General features: G+C 37.0%; 2 protein-coding genes across 3 annotated transcripts in view; both read right to left on the bottom strand.

Moving 5' to 3' along the window:
• Positions 1-4,070, bottom strand: part of dhx38 (DEAH (Asp-Glu-Ala-His) box polypeptide 38) — a 39,121-nt gene extending 35,051 nt beyond the window's left edge. The window contains exons 1-4 of one of the 2 annotated variants that reach the window (XM_079589331.1): positions 3,479-4,070; positions 2,369-2,744; positions 1,377-1,588; positions 1,134-1,295 (exon numbers count right to left, since the gene is read on the bottom strand). In XM_079589331.1, coding sequence (XP_079445457.1) covers positions 1,134-1,295; positions 1,377-1,588; positions 2,369-2,694 — 700 coding nt within the window. In that variant the 5' untranslated portion in view covers positions 2,695-2,744; positions 3,479-4,070. The remainder of the gene's footprint in view (positions 1-1,133; positions 1,296-1,376; positions 1,589-2,368; positions 2,745-3,478) is intronic. The other variant, XM_079589330.1, reaches the window with a different exon arrangement.
• Positions 4,071-6,183: 2,113 nt separating this feature from the next.
• Positions 6,184-11,869, bottom strand: cyb5b (cytochrome b5 type B). The gene is made up of 5 exons (XM_079639464.1): positions 11,389-11,869; positions 7,684-7,812; positions 7,048-7,074; positions 6,907-6,938; positions 6,184-6,819 (listed from the first exon to the last, which is right to left on the bottom strand). The coding sequence occupies exons 1-5, from the start codon at positions 11,575-11,577 to the stop codon at positions 6,729-6,731; spliced, it is 468 nt and encodes a 155-aa protein (XP_079495590.1). The 5' UTR covers positions 11,578-11,869; the 3' UTR covers positions 6,184-6,728.
• Positions 11,870-12,109: the final 240 nt, after the last annotated feature.

The raw sequence follows: 12,109 nt of genomic DNA, 5'->3' as shown, positions 1-12,109 counted from the left end.
TTACAGGCCCAAACTGGACATAATATTAACTTAAAGATTTAAAGATTTCTGATTAAATGAAAAATTGCGCCATTTAATAGGCTACTGATGTAAGACACTTAAGTTAAGATCAACATTTTGTCTTCACATATTCCCCCGGTTTCACAGACAAGGCTTAAGCCTAGTCCCAGACTAGAATTCATGTTTGAGCTGTTTCAACTGAAAGCAACTTGCACTGGCACATCTTAAAATATGTCAGTGCCATTGTTTTGTCTCAAGATGCACACCAGTAATGTTTTTTCTAAGGCATGTTAATAAAAGATGTAAATGTCCTAATTGAACTAAGGCCTAAATAATCCTGGCTTAATCTAAGCCCTGTCTGTGAAACCAGGCCATAATGACTTACTTTAAGCAGAGAAATATCTGACACTGAGCAGAAATATTTAACACACACAGTAGCCTATAGCCTCGTATAAAGAAGTGTTGGAACTTTGTTAAAACATTTTGCACACGTTGTCACACTCGCTGTTGAATGGCAACGGTGTTTGCTAGCCTACTTGATATGCAAGATTTTCAGTTGGCATTAAAAAAGGCCTACTAGACTGACCCGAAGATGAACGGCTGCTGTTATCATCATCTGTGATGTCGCAAACCGATCACGCTAAATGCGTCTCTATAGCACGCAGTGGGTTTATAGTGTAATTTATACGCGAAAATCCGTTTTTACGTGCGTAGGATACGCATAGGTTGGTTAGGGTAGGTTTAGTAGTGGGGTGGGGTGCGTGTGTATTATACGTTTGGGTAGAATTAGTGGTGTGGGGTGCGTGTGTATTACACGCAATGAAGTGCGTATCAAATGCACACAAAAACTGCGTATCATATGCACGTAAAAACAAATTTTCACGTATAAATTGCACGGTAAACACACTGCGTGCTATAGAGACACTGGAAGCCTGCTGAACTTGAACTTTCGTCAAGCAACGAACGAAATGAATTATGTTTTACAGGGGCCGGTAAAAAAAAAAAAGTCAGGCACCGAAATTTGCGTTCTTATTCGGTCTCATTACTACCGTTTACATCAGAATTAATTCCCTATTGGCACCGCGTTTCGGTACCCAACCCTAGTTCTGAGCAAATCTGGGAGCGTGACTGACCTTTGGTTCTGTTACGGGGTGAATCTGGCTCATCACGTCGAGTACCACGACTCATTCGTTCGGACGAGCCGTCCCTCTGAGAGCGGTCACTCCTCACGCTGCCTTCACCGCGCTCAGAGCGACTGCTGCTGGCTCCACGGTTGCGGCAGCCGTCCCGTTCATCTGCACACAGCCCATAAAACCACCATCAGAGCCTGAAGTTCTGTGCTGAGATCTCACAGGCGGAGACACCACCTGACTTACCTCTGTCTTTTCTTCTGTCTCTGTCACGGTAGCGGTCGTGGTCTCTGTCCTTGTCTCTGGATCTGTCTTTGTCTCTGGTCTTGTCTTCTTTGGAGGATGCATAAACCCCATGTTCACGTCGGTCTTTTTCCCTCTGTTGATTTTTCAACTTAAACTCCTCACTGACCCCTCCTGGGTTTGATGGCGTTTCTGAGCCAGTGACACGGTACTTCCTGTAGAGGCACACAAAAAAAAACAGTAAACTTATGATGCAAAGTATTTATTCATTTGCTTGTGTCCTTGATATTTAAGATGGAAGGTATTAGGAATGTTCTAGATAAAATAAAATAATTACAGAAATAATAATATAATATCCAAAAGTAGAGCTGCACGGATAATCATTAAAAGATCACAATATCGATTCAAACACCCATATGATCTTATTCCTTAATGATAACGATTATAAAACACAAAGTGCTTCACAAAGTCTTTTCACCCACACAGTATGATTATAATTAATAATCTTACTTAGTAAGATTATTTATAAAAACATTATAATTGTGTGCATGGGACATGTCTTTTAATGGTGAGATTTTTTTTGTAATCAGGCTCTCAAATAATACGTAAAAATTACAATATATCGGTTATCGGCTTTCAAATATAAAGAGTTATCGGTATTGGCCAAACCTTTCATATCGGTGCATCCCTAATTTTTAAGAGTTTCTTCTAAATTGGCAAGTTAGGAGCTACTTTTAGCCTTAAGATGTTTTGTAATTACAGACTCTGTCTATGCGGCACAAATAATTGTTGGTTACACTTTATTTTAAGGTGTCTTTGTTAGGCATTACATTAATTACTACATGAAGTTCAGTACTACATGAACTTACTATAATGTTGGCATTAGGGTTTGGTTTAGGGTTAGTTGCATTTTATGCATAATTTACTATAGTAAGTAAGCTAACAAGGACACTGTAAAATAAAGTGTTACCTAATTTTCTTGAAGAACAACCCACCTTTCTTTTTTCCCATTCCTGCTCTCGCCATCCTCTTCAGTTTCGTCATCAGACCCTGAATCACTTTTCCCCTCCTCCCAGTCCTTGTAGCACACCACCTTGGATTTCTTGGGTTGATCATCCAGCCCTTCCTTCCCCTCACGTTCCTTGCGTTTCTGGGCGGCCAGCAGATCCAGGCCCAGGAGCGAGGTGCGTGGAGCGGGTGCTCTGAACACATGTTGTTCTGTTGAAGCGATCTTCTTCTTCACGATCAGCCCCCCGACCTGCACACTGGGGTCACTGCCTTCTAGTCGATGCAGGGAGGAATCATCTTCCATCTCTTCCATCTCTGCTGAGGTGTCGATCACAGCACTCAGCTGATGGATTTCTGGTGTATCTAAAAAGCCATTCCCAAAAGTTACTCATAAGGGCCAAAAATACACAGACGTTGTGTTAGAAGTCAAGTAAACACATGCTGATACAATATGTGATTAATATGAGTACATGGAACTAATAATAAGTAAAAACTGGAAAATGGACATGGGTAACTTGTTACATAAAAAACTAAATCTTGTTAATACACAAATATATCTAAAATGCCCCCTAAACAATAAAACGGGTAGGTTTTGCCGCTTGCCACAAAAAAAAAAGTAATTTCTAGCCGTTTCTACCACAATACCAGTTACTACAGCTATTACTGTTAGAAATAAAAATGTAGTTCTTAGCATTAACGTTAGCCATGGCCACCACTGTCACAACAACAATAAACGATAGGAAGATTTTTTTAACTACCTATAATATTAAAGGAGATCGCAACATAATTATGGATACAATTCCATGTTTAATGTTTGGTGTGCGTCTTAAAATATCACCAATAACTGTAGTAACAATAGTATTTTGGTTGCCACCGTAAGTTTGCTGAAAGGTTTGAAAACATTAATAACTGAACTGATCATACAGCATTTTGATAATAAAAAACAGCGCTGCCACTGTATTATCGATGTGTACGTTAATTAGAATTAGAATGAAGCTGATTAAACTGCGATCATTGATGTCTCCAAATCTCAAAAATTTGTTAATGCAAAGCAGCACTGTGGCACTACTCATTTAAAAAGAAATAAACGGGTTTACCTTTGAAACGATAGATTCCTCAAACCTAATCTACAATGTATAATAAAAGTTATGTACTGAATGATACAATTTAAAAAACATTCAGTGAAATAGCATAGCGGTAAACGTCAACAATGTGTACAGTAGGCCGCCATTACTATCCCAGCATTCACAGGGAAGTGACGTCTGTGTTTTTTGTGAATCGATTCCTGAACGATTAAAACAAATGAATCGGTGTCGTTTTAAACGACTCAGTCAACTTGATCGCAAGCTTTAGTAAACGAAGGAACTACAGTTTGGGAGTAACGTAAGCAAGGAGATGCAGGTTGTGATCAGGGTTGTGATCTGAGTCTTTTTCGTTCATTCATTGGCCTTTTCTGTGAGTTTAATCGCGTTTTATCACCACCTTGTGCTTTTCAGTTCGTTTAATTAACCAGCGAAATATCGCACCTCATTCAGTTTGCGGTTTGTAAAGCGTATTGAAAACGTGGCGATAACAGCATTTAAACAAACTAAGTTACACAATAAAATTGAGCGCCTGGAAAAGAAACTGAGTGATTGCCACCAAATTTGTGAATTTTAACCGTTTATTTGAAACAATCCGTCCGAAAGAACCGACTCCCTAATGAATCAGACTTACCAGCACTTTTTTTTTTACCAAGCGATTTCTTCTTTAGAATAACGATGTCCAGCATAATGTATTGCATTCATTAATGTATTGTTATTGTTATTAGTAGTAAAGTGTGTAAACGCACAGAACCATCCTAATGTTTTTATTTCTATGGAGCAGATAAAGCGATACAAATTGTTCAGTTATTGGCAAATTTACAGATGGGTCTCACGACTCTCACCTGCATGTGTGCATGTGACTGTGTAAGTAACGTTACAGACAAAGGAACCACATGTAGGCTACTTACTAATTATTTGTAAGCTCCTTGCAACCACACATCTTGTGGGGGGAAAATAATATAACACTATTTCATGAGTCTGGGCTGTTTGGCTGGGTCCTAACGTCAGTTCTCGAGGTTTTCTCTTCAGTATTACATAGCCTATAGACTTTATAAAATAAAATGTGTTAAGTTTTTAGCATTTTGTAGATTTAATTTTTACCCCCCATTTTTAAGGTTTTCTAATAGACCTTTGTGTTTCCGAGGTCTTGAACAACTCCGATGAACACTACATTTTTTATATTTTTTTAAAAGAATGCGTTTTGTGTAAAAATTATCGTTTACCTGCTTAAATAATATTCAATACATCATATATCCTAAGCAATTAAGTAATTGTTAACCAAGATTGCAGTTGTTATTAACCAACTTTGTATGTGGATGATACCCTTGTACCTGCCCATTTTAAATTTAAATGCATGTTACTAATTTAGTCTAAAATACAATATATAGACAATAAAATAGTACACAGACATATTTGCTTTTTTAACCATTTATTGAAACGTAGCTGAAATTTTTATAACACATTGATTACGTCAATTCACTGACATACCACATTCCTAATCAGACGGATCAATTATCAATTTTATTAAATATATCACATTTATCTCTGCAATATTAAAGGCCTTGAGCTGCTGAACTAGCCTAATAGAGCAGATAGTGACCTATAGAAATTAACACATTTGTACTCAATTCAGGAGAATCTTTTTTTTTTTACATCGCTAGAATTAAACTATGACATTAATATGTGATCCAATGAAAACTTGACAATGTCATTGACATCTATGCATATAAAATGCACACAAACATCTGAACATGAATTGTTAGACAAAGCCGAATACATTGACTCAGCCTGGCAGGAAAATAAGTTATTTGCACAGACCTTGGGGCAGGAATGATTTAATAAAATAAAAAATATATAAAAAAAAAAAGAGGCAAATATGACACTCAAGAAAACATGGGAATTTGGGCTAGAAATATTTATATATTACTAATTTTTCATTAAAAGCTACTGAATTAAAGCAAATATTGTTTAAGAAGGACATACAATGGAAGATTTAACAACAGAAATACACAACAGAAGCAAACAAAAGTCGACATTTTGGTTTACTTATAGTTTTGAAGTTGAACGGTAAAGGCAGTTAAAGAGTAAACACTTGCATATAATGACTTTTCATGACCTGCCCTTTCAGCTAAAACCAGTCGAGCTAGAAAATACATGCAAGCAATACTAAGAGCAATTCATTAGAGAAGCATATAAGAACAATGACTATATGAACAGTTCAAACACTTCTGAAAAAAATTCTCTTACCAACATTGAAACAAATGGTTAAAAAAAAACCTCTCAAATGCATAATTACAAATGGACCGAGTAATGAGTCAATTTCAAGTTTGCAGATACAGGTACCACACTAGAAATCTTCATTGTAAGAAAAAAGAGAGCATATAACGGTAAAGCACTGTATGACTGTAACTCTATGCTACATTTCAGCATTTGCACATTGTCTGATGTTGAATGACAACATTCATGCAAAAGTGTTATGACAATATGAAACTATGACAATATTTTCTAGTTTTCCTTAAAGGGATAGTTCACCCAAAAATGAAAATTCACCCTCATATCGTGCCACACCTGTACATACCAGAATTAATTTTAAGAAATGTGTTTTCCCCATAAAATACAAACATTCTTCAAAAAATATCTTCTCATGTTTTTCGCAAAAAAAAATCATACCGGTTTGGATCAACACGAGGGTGAGTAAATTATCTTTTTTTTTCCCCCGAACCATTCCTTTAAGTTATTTTTAGTACCATGACTCCATGCTCTTCTCTTGGAGATGCAACTTTCAACTCCACTTGAATCATTTGGTCAAAATCCTCAGGTAATAAACCTAAGGTAATACATTGACAAACATCAACTAGCAGCTATGTGAAGGCTGTGGACATGCGATTTGTCAAAATGCTCCGCAAAATAGGATCCATCAGCAAAAGCTGGACCACACCTGACCTTTCCAACTACACTCTAGATTAATTTAAAGGAGTTGAAGTGCTTTCCAAGTACATTTAAAAAGACAGAAAAAGTGGCCATGATCAGAGTATAATGCTGCGGATAAAGTCCTGCAGGATAGACAGAATTGTGGATTCTGAAGTGAAGGTTGGTAGAAAAACCCAGTCAAAATGAGCCAACGGGCTATGGACCATTTCCAGTCAGATGAGTAGAAACTAAAGAAGAAAGGATGAGCAGGAGTTTAGAGAGCGATCTTATAGACACACTCGCTTAAACAAGTCAAGGCCTCCAGACAAGAGAAATACAGCGGTGACAAAGTTCAGGACGATTTGTGTTCCAGCATGTAGTAGCGGTACATGATGCCCACAAGCACAGCAGCTACGGCAGGAATTAACCAGGTGGTCATTGACCTGAGCAAAAGACAAACAACCGGTTAAAGAGAAAAAATACCCAAACGTGAGCACTGTAGTGCATGCAGAACTGATCGCACTTCTTACCTTGACTCCTTGGAAGTTGTGATGTAGACCTCCTAGAACAGAAACGTGACAAAGCGAGGAAACATTAACAAAACGCAACTTATACATGACAGTCGATATGTTTTTGCATCGGTCACAAAGAGTTCTTGGGATTGTTTTTACCTTTTTTGATTCTTTCTTTCGATCGTCCTAAAACAGGAAAGTAAGCATTATTAAAGTTTATGAATTTGCAATCTTTAAATGATTAATCGTATCACCAGGGTGGGAAGTTAGCACCCGCCACCAGCCAATGGCGGGTACTTTTTCAAAGTGGCGGGTGATGCAATGTTTATTTTAGGCTTCAGACATTTAAATACGTAATTTATAGCAAAACAATAGGTTTATAGTTTGTAAAATACACAATGGTGTCTATGGAAGCAGCAATAACAACCCATTCAAATATATTTGCCGACGTGTTTTATTCATATCTACACCGTCGCCCTATTGGCCCACCCCTATTACTGAGAGATGAGTCAATATTTTTTTTGCATTAAACATGTAGGCCTACAATTACTGTAGAATATCACCAAACACAATTTTACCATGGTCTCGCAGGCTTTTTTTCCACATCACTTTTTATTTGCCTATATTAATAAAATATGTATTTATAATAATAAAAAAATTGTGTATTGAAGCAATTCAAAATATGCTAGTGCACTTTCTTTTATAAATTTGAATTCCGGAAAAAGTTAATTTCCCACCCTGCGTATCACTCTACTCATATTTGCAGATGTGTTTTGTCCTAAAAACTAGCACTACCATATGGAGTTCCCCGATGTAATACTGCTGGAGCATCTCTCTGGCATCTGTGGAATGGCCCACATCCTCGAAGCTTTCTGTCGCATCTGAACCTGCTTGCTCCAGCAGAACCTCTTCACCTCCTGGATGCTATGAAAGAAAAGGAGAAAGAAAAGCTTATATCCTCTGAACACTGGCAGGCACTCAACTATTCTGCACATCCCATAAATCCAGACACATCTGTTGCACAAAATGTAACCTCTGGCCTCATTTTACAATTTCTGATTTTGATGTTACACAATGGTGAGAAAGTGTACCATCCAGGCAACTGACAAATTGAGTCACTATGAAGTCAAAATAGACAATTATTGTTTTTCAATCGAATATTGCCGTATTTATTATAAATCATTCATTCACACTTTTTTTTTTTTTTTTTTGCTTCGTAATCTTTAATCAGAGTAACTTCCCCTCCCTCTTGAAGCGACATCTCTTCTCTTATCTGACGTGTTTACTGTCGTGACTGCATGGCAACCTGTCACTCACATGAGATTGACCAATAGCAAACCACAACCATCCAAATTAATTCCCCATGGACAAAATCAAGTCCCGTCCTACATTTTTTCCTGTTCGAGAAGTCGTTTCACTCTGATATACATCACAATAGGGAAGAAAAGACTAATCACAACGTCCGTTTTATGCCGCCTTACAACAGGAAACGAAATATTTTACTAAAGTTCGGTCCTGGTAACGGTTCTGCCACAACACCGTGACCGAACTAAAATACTTTTTTAAGTGGATCAAAAACAAAGGGCAAGTACACCAATTCCTGAACAAATGACTCATGTGACATGTCAAATGACTATGAACCGGTTTATTTTAGTGAATCAAACACTTCAGATTCAATTGCAGCAGTTACTAAAATATTAGCTAGTATTTACTAACTGAATCAGACATTATTAGCCTAATAATTACAGGGCCCGATAATAAGGACTGCCCGATGGCCCGCATGAATGATGCTCGGGACAGTTGACAGAAGTGTCACTTGCTCGATCAGGCCAGTGATGCGTAGACATGAAAGTTTTTCATTGTCATGTCTTTTGAAGTCTTTTTTAAGAACACAAATGTCTCAGTGATTTAAACCAGTTTAAAAGGCAGATGAAACAGGAGAAACACTGTGCGCAACGATAGTCAGAAGGCTTTTCCGTCTACAAATTCCCATCACTTACCATGGATTCACTGTAACGTTAACCTAGTAATATTAACTGCACCATGAAATGTGGGATATACATATTGAATTGTATTATATTATGAATGTAGACAATGTATTAAATGACTAATGGAATATAATTACAGTATTTAATAATGTATTTAGGCTACTGTTTTTCATAGAAATACCATAATAAACCATAGTTACATTTTGCCATGATAGTGAGGTGCTATAGGCCATGCCTGGTTTTATCTGTGGTTATCATGATCTAAATGCATGATACTGGATGACCAATGGTTAATATTAATAAGACTCAAACAGTCAGAATATTACATTTTACCAAATAAAATTAAGGTCGTCAACAGATGTTACTGTTTTCGTTAATGAACCTAAATTTAACATAGTAAATCTGCATCCTAACTGAAGCTAATACTACTGTCAACTCACTGTCAAATATGCGTTTCGACACAAAGCATGTAACATTAATATTGCACCCTGCACAGTAAACTGTGCTGAAGATACATGCCATCAAAGTTAGGCAACACAAACCTGTTTCAAGACTTGAAATAATATCCCCCATTAGCACATGCAGAAACTAAGAAATTAAATTTCCAATAAAGATATTTATTTTGTTAAGGAAAAATGACAAATGTTTGAATGTTCCTCAGATTTGTGAATGTTCCCTTGTTTGGCAAGTGTTTGTCATGATATGTTCTGACAATAAAGACTAGTTTAAAACCACAATTAACGCTCTGGTTTCTACAACTTTCACTTATGAGCAAAAATCTGCCTAAACTTGAAAGAAATAAAGATTTGACATTTATCATGATTATTATCGATATCGACTGATATAAAACAATTATTGTCATAAATTTTTTTGGCCATATCACCCAGCCCTGAGTGAACCGGTTTCTCAAGCAAGAAAACAAAATGTAGGATGGGACTTGATTTTGTCCATGGGGAATTGATTGGATGGATGTGGTTTGCAATGAACTTTATGCACAGCTGCACTAGGCTACTTCCTGAACTTTAACCAGCTCCTTTGTTTCCTGTCTGCCATTATTGGACAAACTGATTAATCCAGGTGTGTCTGATTATTGTTGTTGGTCAGGCACACCTGGATTGACCAGTTTGTCCAATAATGGCAGAAAGGAAACAAAGGAGCTGGCTAAAGTTCAGGAAGTAGTGTAGCTGTGCATAAAGTCCATTGGTCGATCTCATGTGAGTGACAGCTTGTCCCGCCCTGAGACGTAAACGTCAATGAACTTACATACTGACTGGTTGTTCATATTACCACAACATTACATAAAGTTTTATTGTAATTAAAAGTATTTTATAATATATGCATTATATAACAAATGAATCAGTATGACGTCACAAAAAAAAAATTCAGTATTATTGAACAAATGGAGCAACCGTATGGACTGCTTTTATGCTGACTCTAAAAATTGTGAACACATCTTTCTGATTTTTTTATCTAATCAACTGTAAACTGATTAGATAGCAATAACGAGGGCAGTAAATGCAATATGAATTCTTCTGTCTTTCAAATATTACTTTTCATGTTCAAGAAATGACCGTGGCTGTAGCATTTCTATCACAAAGAGGTGACCATTTGAATTAAATGTTGTTCGGACAATATTAAACAAGGATTTGATCTTCTGTAAAGTGTAACACCACCAGGCCATTGACGCCCTATGCAGGCATATGTGCATAAGATTGTTGTTGTTTTATAAAACCATGATTACTTGCTTTCGATAATGTGTTTTAACCCAATTGGGCCTTTAATTTGTATTTTAAGTCATTTTAAAGGCTTAGGTCTTTGCTTGGGTCTATTTTTATTTCCACACAAAAAAATATCCAATTACTTGATGAATCGTCAAAATAATCGACTGATTGCCAAAATAATCGTTAGAGTTAATTACAGCCCTAATTCACAAGATTTGATTACCGACTTGCTCGTTTTAACACGCTTCTTGTAAGCAACACAGTAGTTCTGTCATACTAAAATGAAAAGAAATGTAGGTTGTATAAAACTCTAAGCGTGACACAGGACTTGAAGGAACATAAATGTGTCAGAGATGCACCGCACTATAAGTTAGCTGGAATCATTCATTTTGTGACAGTTCAACGTGACTGGGCTAGCCGGGTAGCTAACGTTATGTGGCTAATACCCAATCATTCAAAGCCTTCCTTGAATTTTGCTAAATATATATATATATATATATATATATATATATAAACAGTGTTAGCTAGTTTAATCATTCAGAGTGTTGTTTACTGCACTGAATCTAGTAACGTTATGCTAACACACTGACTTTGATTATCCTGACACTTGACAGCAGCTTATGTTTCGAGTCTAGATACATTCCAGCGTAAATTAGTAAGAGTAGCTCGTGTAAAACATATAAGTTATATGTAATAGAAAAGACAAGTAAAATCATGCAGGGTTTAGTGCTGTGTGGTTGCACAGTGTGAGCTGTGGTGTGGAGGACATGATGTAACTCCAACCGTCTTACCTCCTCCATGAAACTTGTGATATCGTAAACTTTGTCGTGGATGATGAGCCATGAGTCTTTGATCATGTTATGGGCTTGAACCTCTTCGACTGTGTAGTATTTCACATCGCTCTCCTCCGATGTGCCTGTATTTTCATCCTTTATTATCTGATTATCTCTATTCACTGAGCTTTCAGTTTCTTCCCCCATCTTCACTTAACGTTAGTTTCTGTCGCTTCTCTGCTGGAGTTCAGTGGAAACCAGTCCGCAGGTTTTACCTGTAATCTATTTGCTTGAAGCTGTTTTTTATTTTATTATTACACGCAACCTGTCCTGGTTCTGGTTCTAGTTCTAGTCCAACCGGCACACCATTTCACCACCAGTCACGAGAAATGAGCCATTCACTTCAACCAAACCAGCCAATCAGCGCTCAATTCACTCGGTAGACGGCCAGTGACGAATCCAATAGCAGCCAATCAGAATCATGAGCAGAGCATCGCGAGACCGTGAAACGTAACACGCATGTTTTACGCACAATGGCGTCACGTTACACAACCCCAAAAGTCCTTAATGCTGAAAAGTCCTAAACACCTTTTTTTGTTGTATACGTGTGCTCTGTATATTTTGTGACTGGGTTGTGTTTATCATAAATTTTCTATTTAGAAGTGTAAAAAAAAACAAAGAAATTGAGCATTACATCAAAAGTAGGCTGTCTAAAAATAAACATACAAAAAGGGTTAGG

Source organism: Phoxinus phoxinus (assembly GCF_949152265.1).
Source record: "Phoxinus phoxinus genome assembly, chromosome: 2".
NCBI lineage: Eukaryota > Metazoa > Chordata > Actinopteri > Cypriniformes > Leuciscidae > Phoxinus > Phoxinus phoxinus.
Note: the sequence above shows the minus strand (reverse complement) of the source record. Positions and strands in the feature narration are given on the sequence as shown.

Excerpts from the sequence above, each read along its gene's own strand:
- cyb5b (XM_079639464.1), bottom strand. The coding sequence starts at position 11,577 with ATGGGGGAAGAAACTGAAAGCTCAGTGAATAGAGATAATCAGATAATA. Across the intron at positions 7,075-7,683 it reads ACATCGGGGAACTCCATATG|GACGATCGAAAGAAAGAATC; the intron begins GTAGTGCTAGTT and ends TTCCTGTTTTAG. Across the intron at positions 6,939-7,047 it reads GAAAGAAAGAATCAAAAAAG|GAGGTCTACATCACAACTTC; the intron begins GTAAAAACAATC and ends TTTCTGTTCTAG.